This window comes from Vanacampus margaritifer, chromosome 14, assembly GCF_051991255.1.
Source record: "Vanacampus margaritifer isolate UIUO_Vmar chromosome 14, RoL_Vmar_1.0, whole genome shotgun sequence".
NCBI classification, from domain to species: domain Eukaryota; kingdom Metazoa; phylum Chordata; class Actinopteri; order Syngnathiformes; family Syngnathidae; genus Vanacampus; species Vanacampus margaritifer.
In genome coordinates this window covers 5968526-5985067 of record NC_135445.1, presented here as the reverse complement: position 1 = coordinate 5985067, position 16542 = coordinate 5968526, and the positions used below count along the sequence as shown (strand labels likewise).

At 37.4% G+C, this 16542-nt stretch overlaps 2 protein-coding genes across 6 annotated transcripts in view; both read left to right on the top strand.

Annotated features, from left to right (window-relative positions):
• Window positions 1-5373, top strand: part of itga1 (integrin, alpha 1) — a 58681-nt gene extending 53308 nt beyond the window's left edge. For all 5 annotated transcript variants that reach the window (XM_077542431.1, XM_077542429.1, XM_077542427.1 and 2 more), the window contains 6 exons: window positions 724-840; window positions 948-1046; window positions 1141-1245; window positions 1805-1900; window positions 1999-2112; window positions 3115-5373. In XM_077542431.1, coding sequence (XP_077398557.1) covers window positions 724-840; window positions 948-1046; window positions 1141-1245; window positions 1805-1900; window positions 1999-2112; window positions 3115-3171 — 588 coding nt within the window. In that variant the 3' untranslated portion in view covers window positions 3172-5373. The remainder of the gene's footprint in view (window positions 1-723; window positions 841-947; window positions 1047-1140; window positions 1246-1804; window positions 1901-1998; window positions 2113-3114) is intronic.
• Window positions 5374-6506: 1133 nt separating this feature from the next.
• kcmf1 (potassium channel modulatory factor 1) lies at window positions 6507-16118 on the top strand. Its single transcript, XM_077542675.1, has 7 exons — window positions 6507-6753; window positions 8125-8292; window positions 9566-9705; window positions 9808-9909; window positions 11544-11733; window positions 12615-12921; window positions 14028-16118. Exons 1-7 carry the CDS (start codon window positions 6738-6740, stop codon window positions 14290-14292), a joined length of 1188 nt encoding a protein of 395 aa, XP_077398801.1. The 5' UTR covers window positions 6507-6737; the 3' UTR covers window positions 14293-16118.
• Window positions 16119-16542: the final 424 nt, after the last annotated feature.

Here is a 16542-nt window from a genome sequence, read left to right as displayed (position 1 = left end):
AGATAAAAAGATACACAAACTTCATGTATTTCAAAATTAAATTGACAGAAAATCTATTTTTTTTTCCCAAGGTTTAAAATGTGAACTTAACTCTTTGACTGCCAAAAACGTTAAATAACGTTTAGTAAAATCCTATGGAGGAGTGCCAAAGACGTTAAAAGACGTTGTTTCAAAACAGAGGTGAAACTAACCATTTTCTATTGTTGATTACTGAAAAACGGAATAAGGTAGAAACAAACTTTTTTTTCTGATGAAAGATGAGAGTCCAATCTTTTATTTGGTAGTATGTGTGTTTCCATAGTCCAAACACATCATTTTCTATGGACCTTGAAAGATCAGTCAAAATGCTTAAAATCGGCTGGCACCCACGGCATCCCTTTTCTGAAAACGTCTGGCAGTCAAAGAGTTAATATTAAAAATATATATGAAAAAAAAAAAACGTTACAAATTTTTAAAAATATAAAATTAATAGATTTTTTTAGGGTTCAAATGTGATGTTTACAAATATTTCAAAATCAAAAATGTTATCATGCATTGATAAAAAAAAAAATGAAAATAAACAATGTGCTATGGTTGGACTGTATAATTGTCAAGTATTTTGTTCAAAATGTAATTGACAAAAAAAAAAAGGATAGGCACCAGTTCCCTGGGATAAGCAGTAAACAAAATGGCTGGTTGGTTGATTTCATATTTTTCATTCAATTTCTCTCGTGGGTCTATTAGGTGGAAAAAACAGGTGATATGATGACTCCTCCTCTTGATCTGAAGGTGACCTACCCTGAGCTGTCGCCTCGTAAGAATTACTTACTGTACTTGACGCACATCGTCACAAGCCCACAGGTGAGCTAGCCCCCCCCCCCACCCCCACCCCCCGCCGGCGCCAGCACACTTTGTTTACACAAAAGAGAGAAGATCCGTTTTCCGACGTGCTCTTCTCTTCTTTGCAGATGAAATGCGACGCCGCCGCTTTGATCAACCCTCTTAATCTCAACCCGGATGCTATAAAACCAAGTCCAAACAAAGAAACGCTCGGCAACTTTCTTCTGGTTGGTTGTATATACATACAGTATGTAGTGTGTGTGTGCGTGTTCCCGTGTCAAGTCTCCTGCCTAACCCAAGTGTGTTTGAATTCCACCACAGAACTGCGAGAACCTCCCGTGCGCCTCATTCAAATGCTTCATCCCAGAAGCCAAAGTCAGCCAAGTGAACGTCACCTTCAGAGTGTGGAAGCCCACGTTCATCAAAGTGGGTCATTGTATTCTTATTAACTCATTCACTGCCATTGACGGCTATAGACGTCAAAAATTCATTTGAACTATTTCTATTAGTTTAACTTTTTTTTCCCCACTTTTGTTAACAAGAGTATGAAAACCTAGATTTTTTATTGTACATTTAGAACAGATATAAAATGTGTGATTAATCGTGAGTTAACTAGTGAAGTTATGCAAATTAATTACAATAAAAAATGTTAATCGCCTGACGCCCCTAATTTTTAATAATATTTTATTTTATTTTTTAGGCGATTAATTTTTTTATTGTAATTAATTGCATGACTTCAATAGTTAACTCACAATTAATCACAAATTTTATATCTGTTCTAAATGTACAATAATTTTTTTAAGGTTGCCATACTCTTGTTAACAAAAGTGGAAAAAAATGCTAAACTAATAGAAATAGTTCAAATGAATTTTTGACGTCTATAGCCGTCAATGGCAGTGAATGAGTTAACATCCTGAAACAAACAAACAAAAAATAGAAAGAAGCATTTGTGTAATTTTGTATCCTTTTTTTGTGTGTCTTTCAGGCAGACTTTTCCAATCTGTACATGCTGGTGAACGCCACTCTGGGGAGCAGAAACACGGATCTGTTCGTGCTGAGCCCCAGCGATAGCACCAGAACGGTGAGTCAGCAATTTTACAGATGGATTTTTGTTGATTCAGTATCAAATCATTGGTGATTTGTTCTGCCCCCCCCCCCCCCCCCCCCCCCCCCCATCAGGTGAAGATCCAAGTCTCCAAGGAGAGTTTAGGGGGAATCCCGTTATGGATCATCATCATCAGCATCCTCATAGGTCTTCTCATCTTAGCGCTCGTCATCTTCGCTCTATGGAAGGTAAAGCTAACGTACTCGAATTAAAAGTGCGGTGGTGTGTTAAGATCATGACACTCAAAATTCATTCGAATTTCTTTTCATAAGAAATATTGTACTAAAAATACTGTACTGTATAAAAACGCACAAAAACGACATTTGCTTTTAGCAGCCCTGGCTAACTGTCAAGTCTATGTGGCGGCCATATTGGCAGGGGCGACTTTCCCCATCTAAGGCCATGCATAGACGTTGTAAATAAGCCGTAACCTGCTCGTTTCTCAGACGATTTTCATGAGGTTCACTTTTTTTTGACAACGCCAAAATGCGAAACAGCACATTTGAAGAAAAAAAAAGAAAAATCCAAAGAATAGCTTAGCATTGCGTTAGACACGCTGCTCTAAAGGGGTGTGTCATATTTTTCTATTTGTATCTTTGCTGTAACGTATTCTCCTTCCTTGTTGTTCTGTGGGGTCTATTAGCAGTTGGCAAAGCTGCTCGTTACCGCCACCAACTGATATTGTCCTTCCTTTGCAAGGAAATCAATGTGAATTGAAGCGCGCTGTCGCCATCTAGCGGCGGGGGGGTGGTCTAAAGCGCACTTGTATCTCAAATTTTGCCCATTTTTTAAGACAAAAAAAAAAAGTGACAGCTCGTATCTCCAAAAACTCCCAAAGTCAACGGACTTGTATTTGAAGGCTGCTTGTGACGCTTATCAGAAGCGAATGCTGTTAGCGAACGCTAATCTGTGCGGTCAACAAAATTCAATACAGGTCTGTTTACTTTATGCAAATACACCACTGATTAATTTAATATAATTTATTATTATTATTATTAATTATTATTTTATTTTATTTAATCCCTCCCTTACTTTTCTTTTGGTTAAATTTCCAAAAATATTTCATAAAGGAGTAAACGGCCCTCACATTGCCCAATTCATTCTTTCAAGCATCTTTTTTCAATTTCCGACAACCATTTTTTTTTTTTTTTCAATTTCCAGCTGTAAACGTTTGTTGTCTTCTCCCGCAGATGGGCTTCTTTAAGAGAAAATCCCGGGAGTTCTCCAAGGAGGAAATGATGGATTGAAGCTTACACGCAAACAGGAAGTGAGCGCCGCTTCTGGACTCACTTTAAAAAAAAAAATTAAAAAAAACACTAAGCGTGTGATGACAAACAACTACCTTGGAGTACAAAAAGCCATTCAACGGAGCCCATCACTGACACGGGGCAAAGTCCATGTTTGCATTTGGACTGTTATGCACTTCAATTGAAAAAAATAATAATAATGCACTTTCTTTTTTGCTATGAATATCCAAAGTGGCCACATCACCATTTGTGTACTGTACAGAGAAAATATGACTTATAGCAGGTGTGGGGCACCCTTTTCTTATTTCAATTTTCCAGACATGTTGCATCGTTATGAGGCTCTTTGAATCGCTGTTTACAAAGGAACCGACTTGCCCAACAATTCGCCAATTTTGGCACGTGAGTGTATCCTGGGGGAAAATGTCCATATTTTAGGGGGTCACTACCCCCCAAAAACGTACACAGGAGGGGCCTCTTGGACAGTTAAAAATGAATAAATAAATAGCCCCTTACCCCAGTATCGCTCATCCATATGAATTTGAGGGGACACTCATGCCAGGATGCACAAAAGTCTCAAGGGCCCATGCCCGAAATCGAACAGGAAGTCAGCCATTTTGATTTGAATGAAGTCATTCTGTGTGAATTTAAGCCCCTGACACCAGTTTTACCAATCGACCTGAAAATGGGTCGATATTTCTATCATAACGGGAATTACAAAAAAGTCTCAAGGACCCATCCTTCAAATCGGCTATTTCACCTCGAAGCAACCAATTCCATTGACGAACTCCTACTAGGGCGTTCGGCCAAAATGGCTGCTTCAATCCCAGATTTCCTGTTTTTGTTTTTTTTCCAGACGTGGGTCTTTGCGAATTTTTTGGAAAAGTGGGTGCGAGAGCTTGTCCCACCACAGAAATCAGCGATAATTAGTGCGTTCAATGTTGCCCTACCCCAGACACTGTATGTATATTTGAGTGTTTTCAGACACGATAGCATCACGGCACATTTCTTCACATTCTGTTTTTTTTTGTATTTTATTTTGCCAAAAAAGAAGAAGAAAAAAACAGAGAGAAAAAAAAAACAATTATTTTGTTTGTGTGGAAATTGTGTGGCCTTTGTGTTTAATCCCACAACCTCCGATTGTGCTGTAAATAATATCACAAAAATGAAGCTATAAAATGTACATAAATGTATCTTTTTTTTGTTGTTGTTGCGATAATTCATGTAATTTAAAAGATGTCGCCCACAAGCCTTACTATGTTTTTGTGCTCAGGTATCATTACATATATATATAATATTATAGACACTTATTACACGTAGATGACAATTATGTAAATATGAAACATGGATTTATTTTTTAGGAAGATATGAAAGTACAGCAGAACTTTTAACGTTTATTTTCTACTGGCGATGATGTAGAAAAGTGACCAAAAAAAACGTACTTTTTGGGTTTGACATGATAGCAGGAAGGCATGTGGTTGTTTCACCTGAGTAACTTTAAATTTTAACTGTAAATGCTGTCTAATTCAATTAGAAAAATAAAGTATAACTAGTTGTGGCTGAAAGATGAAAAGTTTACCCAAAAAAACAAAAAAAACTTTTTTTGTTCATTAACTTGTGTGTACTGATGCTTTTTGCTAGGTAATGCTAGCCATTGCCTTTTCTATGGTTATAATCATTTTTCTTTTTGCCGTCATTTACAGGTATTTGCCCTGCGAGATTTGTTGACGTAACACGCGAGATGATTTTAAAACTTTTAAGGCATGTTTTCCTACTTTGCAGAAAATAGTTTTTGACGCGTTTTCTTCCATTCTTTTCATTTTTAATATATATTTTTTTGTAAACTGTCATGAGCGTGATCATCCAATGTGACACAATTACGCAATACCTTACAGGTGCATCCTTTCAGGATTTTTTTCTTTTTTTTTTTAAAACTATTTTACGTTCCACATTTAAGCACAACTTGTTTGTACAGAGGAGTAGTTTTTGAAATTTCTATGTCCGTTTTTGCCTGTTTGCATAAATAGACTAAACGTGGTCTGGAATCACTTGTTTTATTTTATAAGATCTCGAAGCAAAACGACACTGCTGTGAAGTCTTCAATGTGATGATGCACTGATTTGTTTTGTCAGGCTGTCGCTTTCTGGTCAGCACACACAAACTGAATGAATGCTATGGATGAAATAAAAGCTTTTTTTAACGTGACTGTTAATTGCATATTTTAACAAAAAAAAAAGAGCATTGTTATTCAGTAGTATTTGTAAATACAAAAAACAACAACAAAAACATTCATTTTGTTTATTTATGTGTTATACAAATATTTCCGCACAAAGTTACCATTTTCTTTAAGTATCTTTTACAGCCTACTGTTATTTTATTTGCATATTTTGCCAAATAAATGGAAAAAAATGTCTTCACAACTTTTAAACTTCTGAATGTTGTATTGTTTTATTCTTTTTTTGTTTGTTTGTTTTATCTTCAATTTCACTGTATCACATTTTAGTTGCTCTTTTTGCCCAAAATATATATTGCCCTAAAATCTTATAATTTATTTGAGAAATGACACATTCAATTTAAAAGGGAAAAAAAACTAAACTTGGAACATTTTTGCCCTGTTTTTTGTCGCCAAGGTACCAAACGTGTTAATAAGTCATTTACTTATTATAATATCTATCACTTAAATGTCCAAATTAATCAATTATGTACAGTCTAATTTAACTTCTCTTTTGGTAATGAAATGAGTCTTGTATATTAAATTACATATTCAACTCAAAAACGAAAGCCACAGGGGGAAAAAACTTATTTTTAAATTAACTTTAATCTTTTTTTTTAAGGCAAACGGATTTTTAACAAAAAGTTTAAAAACATTACATTACATGAATACATTAAATGTAAAGATTAAAAACAATATCAGAAATAAATGTAGGATAAACAGTATTTTACATTAAGTTAAAACATTAACAAGAAACCGATACATTATTATTATTATTATTATTATTATTATTTAAAATGTAAAAAAGGTAACATGGTATAAAAAAAATATTTTGTAAAAAACAAAACAACTAATTGCTCAATAATTACAAAAATAAGTATTTTTTAAAATTGTCACATAATTCTCATTCTTGTCTCAGTGTACCAAAAGTGGCACTCACTTGATTCTTAATCCATTAATTATAAGAAAAAATATTTATTAAAATACAAATCGTTTACATGTTGACTGAAACAATTTTTGTTGAAAGTGACATTCCGGTGCCTGTGAGTCAAAAATGGGAACTAGGCTTCTTGCCAAGTTACTCTCTCTTGCGTTTCATTTTTGCGATTCGACGCAGTAATGCGCCGCAGCGCCGCCTAGCGTCGTTCGTCGGCACTGAAGCGATAAGTGGCTACCTTGGGGAGGGGAAAGCTTGTCAAGGGGATCCATCTTGGCCGTAAAAAACACACACACAAAAACCAAAGGAAGCGACTATCGAGAGCGACAGCTTCCCCTTATTGCATCTCCCCATTCTCGCATCGTCGACGGCGCTGTGGGGGAGCCCCGGGAAGGGCTTGCTTTGTGGGCCGCTTGTAGGATGTCCCGTCATGAGGGTGAGTTGATAAACAGCGCCGCCGTGGCTAACTGGGCTACGCTACGAGCTCTCGTCCAAGCTTAAAAGGAAACGAACGACTCATTACCACTTCTTATTTTAGACACTCCATTACACGTACAGGCACCGACAGCCATTTTAGGACATTCATGATTAAATAATTAGGAACTAACTCGACAACATGGCGAAGCTTAGCAGTTAGCCGTTGCTAGGCGCTGCTGTTAGCTCCGGCTAGCAGCGCTACGCGTGCTAACAACGCCAACAACATGTTGTCGTTATGGGTGTACTATTTGGTCACTTAAACACACAAAATAACACAAACAGACACGCGTTACAAAACTGTCGCGTATGTTTTGTTAGCCGTGTGCTAGCCGGAGAGCTAACATTGGCTGCCAGTAAGTATGTCGCTTAGCTAGTGCACTGTCATCAAGAGTCAGGCCGCAAAAGTCCCCAACGTGTTTTATACGTTGAAACAAGTTTTTCGAGTTTTTCGGGGGTATATTTTCAAATACAAGTTAAGCGTTAGATATCCAAACTATAAGGCTGTAATTGTGTTTTAGCCATTTAGGAGGTTGTGTGGAATACTAGAAAGTTAGCTTCAGCCAAGATGAAGGGGCGCTAATGTTGGTCATGTGGCACAAATTGGCACCCGACGTAAGATATTTTAAGACCACAGTCATTTCAAAACATTTTTTTTTAAAGAATACTCAGCCAACTGCCGTAACATACCAAGTGAACACTTGAATCTTTTCTTCTAATTGGGTCAGATGATCAACCAGCACGTCTACAAAGTGCACCTGAGGTGTTTGCTTCTTTCGGTGTGTAAGAAGAGGCCAGTCCGCAATTGTGGCAGAATAACTTGTCATCTTATAATGCCCTGAACATCTGACAGTTCCTGGCAGAGAAGAACATCACCATGCTGGAGCAACCTGCCTACTTACCTGGCTCCCGTGATATATTTTTTCCTCTTTACCAAACTGAAGGGGGTCATCAAGAGGAGCTGTTTCAAAGACGTGGATGAAATTAAGATGGTTGTAATGACAGCGGCACGATAGAGCACGAAAAATCCTCCCAGGAGTAAATGAATATGTGGCAGAGAACGCTGGGAAATTTTGTTAGACTACGGGAGTAAAAGAGAATAGTTTGAATTTTTGAATAGATTTTGTGACATCTCTACTGGCACTTTTCTGACACACCTCATATGCTGGCGTCATGGCAGTACAGAATGTACAAATACAGTAGTGAGTTATGCTTCAAAATTGTATTTGTTCCCATGCCGCTCCTTTTGAAATATATTTCCCAGATAAAACTGGTCTGTGGCGCAGGTGCCAAAAATAAGCCAAGAAAAAGTGCCTGAGCTTCTCTCTCGCAGGTGTGAGCTGCGACGCTTGTTTGAAGGGAAACTTCCGAGGCAGACGCTTCAAGTGTCTCATCTGCTACGACTACGACCTGTGCGCGTCGTGCTACGAGAGCGGCGCTACCACCACGCGACACACTACAGAGCACCCCATGCAGTGTATATTAACCAGGGTAGACTACGGTAAGCCTTCCATTGTTTTTTCTCTTCACCGTTATTGGTAACGATGCACGGGAGATGCCCGCCTCACACTCAGGAGTTTGAGAAGTCGCATATTTTCAAGATAAAATTAGTTTGTTTTTAAGAAAAATAAGCCTTATAGCCATGTGTTTGTGTATTTTTAAAAAGCGGTATATAGCGGCTGTAAAAAAAAACGGAGAGAGAGAAGTTGTATAATTTTGAGAAATTATTATATATTTTTTACAGGGAAAATAACATACTTAAAGGAAAGTCATGTAACCCTTTTGAGGCAAAATAGTATATTTTGTATCACTAGAAAAAAAATCATATTTTAGAGAAAATAGTGTATATTCTAGGAAAAAGCTTGCATTTCCTTTTAAAAAGTATTATATTCATAAAAAGAATTATATATTTTTTTCTTAATTGATTTGATAGAATTTAGATATTGTTCTTGCAAAAGTCATAGAAAGCTGTAGATTTCCAAGAAGAAAAGTACTTTTTTCAGGAAATAAGGTGCATGTTTAAGAAAAGTAGTTGAAGAAAAGTCTTACATTTTCGAGAAGAATGACTTATATTTTGAGAAGAGTTATTTTTAAGAAACTCTTCTTTTTTTTTTCAAAATAGGTTGTATATTTTCAAGAAAAAATTTGTAATAAAAAAAATTATATGTTACTAGAAAGTTATATTTTAGATGTAAAGTATTGTATTTTAGTATATTTCAGTCTTCCATTTCTTCCCCATAAAAGTTTTAAATTCATGAAGTGAAAGTTGTTGTGTAGTCAAGAAATGTCGTATTTTCAAGAAAAAAGATCCCCCCCCCCCAAAACAAATCTATATTTTCAGAAAGAAAGTTTATTGTATTATAGATTTTTTTTCTCATGAAATAAGTGGAATATTTTCAAGGATACTATTGTTTGTTTTCAATATAAAATTGGATATTTCAACAAAAAATTGGTCAAGTCATATATTTTACGTTTTAGATTTTTTTTAAGACGTTTTCTAATTCTAAAATGCAATTGCTTTTGTTGTAACTATTTAACTTTTTTCTTAAACATAAAATGTTGATTTTATGCTTATTATTTTATTAATTTGTTTGCTTTCTCCACCTCATCCTGTTGTTTAGTTTGACAATATTGAAATGGCAGTAATTACCGCTGCTTGTATTCTTTCCCCCCCCGAGGGGTTTGATTTGAGACACTTGGTTTATTTATTCAAGTGAGCGATCTTTACAGTAACCCCTCACGCGCGTAATAAAGTGTGGCTTTGGCCCCTGCAGATTTGTATTATGGCGGCGACACTTTCTCGATGGAGCAGCACCAGGCGTTCACGTGTCCTTACTGCGGCAAGATGGGCTACACGGAGACGTCCTTGCAGGAGCACGTCACCGCCGAGCACCCTGAGACGTCCACTGAGGTGGTGAGTATGCCCGCTCTCTCCTCTCAAAACTTGTTTTTATTTTTTTTATTACTTATCTAAAGATTAGAAGTATAAGCTTGTACTTTTGCCTTTGCATTCCAGATTTGTCCAATATGTGCCGCCTTGCCAGGGGGTGATCCCAACCACGTCACAGATGACTTCACAGCCCACCTAACACTTGAGCACAGAGCCCCCAGAGATTTAATATCCTTTCACTAACTCTAACATCATCACTGGATGTACGTGTAACAAAATGTCCTGGTGCAATGAACAGATCTGTCCTCTCGGCTTGTAAACCACGGGCAGCAAGGCAAAAGCTTATAGTCATCACAGCCCGGCATTGATATTTTCCATTGGCGGTATTTTGACCTGAATGCACCGACGGTAGCTGCTTGATTGATTTTTTAAATTTTTTTTTAAGTCATCACTACAAGTACAAAGTGCCAAGTTTTTAAAATAGCACTCCGGTGATGAAATAAATACAAGATACTCGTTGTTACTTTGTTTTAATAAGACAAGTGGCAACAACCTGTCATAATGAACCAAACGGGTGATTGGTAGTAATTTGCTGAACTGAGTCTAATTAATACAAGCAAGACACTCGTTTTTTGAGAACAATGTCAACAACAAAAAGCCACTCGCTGTTACTTTTTTGTTTTAATACGAGTGCCAACAACCTTTGATAATGACCCAAGCAGATGATTCGCGGTAATTTTTGCTTCAACTGATTGATACAAGCAAGTGGGATAATTTTTTGATAATGTTTCCGTTTTGAACAGCTATTCTTTTTTTTTTTTTTTATACAGCAAGTGCCAGTAATGTTTGATAAAGAGATGTTAGAATTTGCTCGAGTGAGTCTGACGTATTATTTGTTCACGTCAGCATTAGCGAAAAAGCTACTCGCCATTATGTGGTTTTAAGGCCTTGACCGATTAATTGGGTGGCCAATATTAGCGCTTTTAAAATCAGCAAAAATATTGCAGATTTAAAAAAAAAAAAATCCCCTCTGATTTTTGCCAATATTTTTTTTTTCAATTTTACACATCAAAACATTATAACATCAGACAAGAATAATACTGGTAACTTTCAAACATCCGACAAAAAAAATCTGCCAAAAAATGGTCGATTTCTGCAGATTTTTTTTCTGTAAAGCTAATAAACAAATACTAAAACAGTTATGTAAAACTGTATAATGTTCTGCCTATAATTAGTATCTTAAAATTATATAATAAAGGAACCAATTAAGAAGTGATTTGTAGTTCATCCGTCGACAGAATTGCCAAATATGAAAATTGGCTTCGACCACAAAAAAAACAAAAAACATATTACTTTGTTTTAATATGTTGGCAACTTTTGATAATGAACCAGGCAGATATGCATTGATTTGCCGAACAGCAAGGCATAATCTATTGTTGCCGGCAGCGTTGACAGAAACAGCCGCTCACTATTATTTTGTTGTAATACGCATGTCACAATACATCACTCCCATGCGTAGATGAACAAAGACGCATTATTTTAGTCAATAAATATTTTGCTTATTGAATACGTTTGGTAATCACTGGGATGATGAACCGAGCAGACGATTAGCAACATTTTACAAAAAGTCTGGTGCTACACGCACGTCAAAATGAGCCGTTGTACGATGCTATTCCAATGTCTGATATCAATGCACCGCTTTGATGACATCATGAGCTTTGTGAACCCACACAGGGTTACCTCGCTGTCTTTTGTCACAAGCTAAAAGAAACTCTTCTTTATGGCAATCCAAAAAATGCACACATGACTCGCGTGTGCATTTTCCGCATCACGATCACGCCTTAACGGGGCCTCGCTTTCACGACGAGTCCAGCAGCGTCCGGCACGTGCGGCGGATGTTCCACCCCGGCCGGGGACTGGGTGGCCCCCGAGCGCGACGCACCAACATGCACTTTACCGGCGGCTCCACGGGCGGCCTGTCCTCGTCCACGTCGTCATCGCAGAGCTCCACTTACACGCCCAGCAACAGGGAGGCCATGGACCCCATCGCAGGTGAGCGCACGGGCGACGTTTGACAAACGTAGCCACCTTCGCAACTTGCCGTTTGAATGAATAATGTTGCCTGCCGGTGAGAGTGAATCAACAGAATGATTAATGAGTGATTAATGGACAACCAAATTCTTGTAACATTGAAACTCTTTTTCTTGTAATATTTTTTTATGTTGTATTTGTCTTTAACAAACCTAAATTGGCATAATTTTTAATTAATTACATATATATTTTTAAGGATAAACAAATGTAATTATTTCTCAGAATAAAATGACATTATTATTATTATTATTATATACAATTCTTTTTTCTTTTACTAAATGCAACTTTATTTTCAGAACTACACAATTTTGCTCAATTTTCTAGAATTATTTTTTTTATTATTTAATGTCACCCACTTAACACACAATGCAATTGTTTTGGGGGGGAGGGTTCAGAAAGAGAAAAAAAAAGGAGCCTTATTCTTAGAACGTTGCCACATTTTCTCGTAGCATTATTTACTATTTCTTTTTAACTCTTTTTGATTTGTTTTTTACAAAATACTATTTTATTCTCTGTAATTTGATATTTTCACTATTTTCAATCAGTAAATCGAGTAGACTATCAAAAAATACCATATTTGGAACTTTGCCGTCAGGTTTTGCCACGTATTTTTTCATTTAATTGTATTAAATTTTTTAATTATGACTTTTTTTTCCATTGAACTCTTGACTCTGTAAAGCCTTAAATATGTCCTTGAAATTGAATGAGAGAATCAATTGTTTACAAAACCTAGTACATGAAGTGAAAAGCGATGTCTTAGCTATAAAAAAAAAGAGAAGTCAAATGTTTACATTAATCACGGTTCACTGCAGTTGTTAAAAGTTGTTTGTTTTTCCCGTCAGAGTTGTTGTCGCAGCTGTCGGGCGTGCGGCGCGCAGCGGGGGGCCAGATCAACTCGTCGGGGCCGTCTGCCTCGCAGCTGCAGCAGCTCCAGATGCAACTGCAGCTCGAGCGGCAGCAGGCGCAGGCGGCGCGCCAGCCGGTGGAGACGGGCCGCCACGCCGCCCGGCGCGGCAACAACCCGGCCAACTCTACCGGCTCGGCCACCGCCGCCATCCCACCGCCCAGCGCGGCCGCCGCCAACACGGGCGCGCCGGCCGAAAGCAACCCCTCGTCCTCGTCCCACAACTCCCAGTTTCTTTTAGCACGGTACGTGGCCGATTTCATTTCATTTTTGACCCCCTTCAGTTCGAACAGAAGATCCTTCCTTACTATCTATATTTTGCCGCCGTCTGTCAGGCTGAATGCCGCCTTTACATTAATACATTAATAGCAGGAGTCCACTGCATTCAATTTTATTAATATTGGAAAAGTAATACAAAATATTCTGTTCTCAATGTGAGAAAGAATTGTATTTTTTTCCACAGTATATTTGATTAAAATATTCAAGAATATTTTTTTACTGAGATAAACAATATTCTAAAAGGTTGATTTTTTTTTTAAAAACACTTTATTTTGTGTTCATTTAAGAAATGTATTCTAAAAATATTTTAAACATTTGAAATTAAAGTAAAATATTTTATTCTGAAAAGTAACATTGGAAAAACGTTGGTGTTGTAAAATTTTGAATTAAAAGATTCTTCATAGCGGGGGTTTATTTTATTAATATTGGAAAATAAATTAATTTTTATTCTAAAATGTTCTGTTGCCAATGTGAAAAATAAATTGTATTTTTTTCATACTTTATTTGATTAACATATTCAAGAACATTAGAAAGTTTTAGTATCGAGATGAACAATATTCTAAAATGTAGATTAAAACAAACAAACACTTTATTCTGAAAATGAATAAGTTTAAGAAAAAATGTATTCTAAAAATATTTTAAACATTTATAGTTAAAGTAAAATATTTTATTCTGAAAAGTAACAGTTGTAAAATTTTGAATTAAAAGATTCTTAAATATAAAGTGTTTTATTTTCTACAAATGTTTCTTTTATGTTATGACATTTTATTCTAAGACAACTGAAATTTCATTTTCTTCAAAAAATATATACTTTTAAATATTTTGTCAATTATATTTTCTTCTTAAAATGCTCTAACGTGTTACTGTACATATTTTATTACAAAATATTGTTATCAACAAAAACGCAACTGTTTGAAACTGATATTTTATCCTTAAATATTGTCAACAATATATTGCAATTTTTTTGTGCTCCCACTCATTGAGAACCATTCATTGTGAATATTTTAACCCTCTCGAAAATATCAAGAAATTCTTTGCGAACGTTGCCCCGATCACTGTCGCCGGTTTGCAGGCTGAACGAGCCCAAGATGTCGGAGGCGGAGCGTCAGCTGGTGGAGGGCGAGCGCGCCGACCGCAGCCTCTTCGTGCAGGAGCTGCTGCTGTCCACGCTCATGCGCGACGAGAGCTCGTCGTCCGACGAGGACGAGCGGCGGGACTTCGCCGACTTCGGCGCCATGGGCTGCGTGGACGTCATGCCGCTTGACGTGGCGCTGGAGCACCTGCAGCTCCGCGAGAGAGCCTCCGCCGCCAACGAGCCTCCGCCGCCGCCTCTTTGATGTCCAGGCGGTGCGCAGACTCTGTCCCACCTGCTGCAACTGTCAGTGATGGATGCTCCCCCCCTCCTTCAAAATTCCCTCATCCCATCCTTTTTTTTTTCTTTTTTCTTTTTTGGTGGAGGAGGGAGGGGGGGGGGGGGCGAATGTAAAGTCAGGCCATTTTTTTTGTTTTGTTTTTACATGTAAGCAAAACTCTAAGGAGCAGCACACATGACATGAGGGGAAATATTAATTGTGGACACGATGTATAGATATAACGTGCACAAAATGCTTATTTCTGGCCACAAAACTGTGCACGTATTTGTGGCAATGAAAGCAGTATAATGTTTATATCACATACTAATTGTGGCCACGGAACAGGTATGCACGCATGAAAAAATACTGGCCGTTTAAGGTGCGCTCAAAATACTAATTTGTAGCTACGAGCTCAGGTGTGCACCAAGTTCTTACCTGTGACTGCAAAATGTTCCATTGTGGCCATGAAAAGTTGTAACATGCACACAAAATACTCATTTGTGGCCACTAAATGGCTATATTGTGTGCACAAAATATTTAGTGGCCACAAAATAGTTCTAATGAGCGTTGTAATTCTTAAGTTTACAGTAGAGGTTTTGTTTTTGTTTTTTATTAACTCAAAACTCTTTTTTTGGGGGGGGGTTAATGCAAAGGGCCACCAATTTGATAGACAGTTCTGTAATGTTTTTGGGGTGTTGCTCAAATTACCTTTAAATATGTTATTAAAATTTATAGGACGAGATAGATCGGGACCAAGCGCAGCTGCGACTAGTGAATACCTCTGCTTTATCATTTCTAGAGAAGGTGAGCTCGATTTGCTAATGATGGGTCACACTCCATAAAATTAGCATTTTGTTTGCACGTTATATCTGCATTATAGCAACAATTTAAGTACCCTCCACCCCACCCGTGTCATGTTTGGGCTCCATCAAACTAAACCAGATTAAATGGGGGCTCATCAAAGCAACGGGGGTGAGTAAGCAAGCTTATAGATATATCTAAATCTATAAATATATATATATATATAGATATATGAAAAATATATGAAGGTGATAATCATTCAGTTCCCCCACCCCCATCAGTGAAAATGCTTAACGGCCACCAACCGTTGCTTCTTATGGGATGCAGCTCCAAACCTTCACTACCCTCACACTACCGCCCCATGACCCGCGCCTATAAATAGCCCCCACCCACACCCTTCCCTCTCCCCCCTCGTTGACAAGCCCAGAGGACGTGGGGCCCCCTCTGCCCAAGCTGCTGTGTGTGTTTCTGACTATTATCAATAAAAAAAAAAAGAAAAAAGAAGTAGTGCTCGGTTGGGTTACCGTAATAACTACTGCATGCGGTTCTTTGCAGCGTGCATGACTTAATCATTTAAAAAAAAAGACTCAACAACAGAAGAATCCCAAAGCTGACAAGCTAACTCTGGTTAGCTTTTTTCGGATGCCTCTAAAATCCGTCTTCTCTCTGGGTTTTTGTTCATGAAGAAAAATTGCGTTTGAATACATACATCGGAAGGTTAAGTCACATAAAATGTTCAGCGAGTAGACACCGTGTACAATATAATCCATAGACGAGTGCTTGTCTGTTCACTTGTTATTTTTTTTGTTCTCCTTTTTCTGGGTTTTGTTTTGGTCCAGAGAAGAAACATTATTTTTCTGCTAAGGCTAGCACTTTGTATTTATTCATGTTTGTTTTGGAGCCTTGACTATTCTTGCCCCCTTTTGCGCCTTCAACGTTGACCCACCTGTGTACAATACAACAAGTTGTATATTGAATTTTGTGGCTTTAATAATGGTTCAAATACATGAGCGGACATTTCTTCTTTTTACTTAGGGATTCACTTGACTTGAGCCATCTCAATCCATCCACTATCAATTACAGAAACCTAAACCGCTACGACCAAACAAAAACCTAACAGCATGCAAATGTGCCAAATATATCAGGAGCAGTTCAGAATCAATATTCATCTATTAGCATGGCAACAATACAAAAGTTAAATACAATGCATCATACTTAATATGTTAATTTTAAAATTTGTGCTGAGTGACTTCAAACGTTCAGACGGAAGATTAAAAGAGCGAGAGAGGATATGAGAGCTACAGAAAAAGACCTGTCTTAAAAGAAGGTAAGAAAAAAGTGTTTGTGGTCATAGTACAAAGCCTTGAGGAACACCACAAGTGTAGTAAAAACAAGAGCATCTGCAACGTATGTGACTTTTTAACTAACAGATTA

Coding starts and splice junctions, on each gene's coding strand:
- kcmf1 (XM_077542675.1), top strand. Junction 11,734..12,614: donor GGCCATGGACCCCATCGCAG/GTGAGCGCACGG, acceptor TTTTCCCGTCAG/AGTTGTTGTCGCAGCTGTCG. Junction 12,922..14,027: donor TCCCAGTTTCTTTTAGCACG/GTACGTGGCCGA, acceptor GCCGGTTTGCAG/GCTGAACGAGCCCAAGATGT.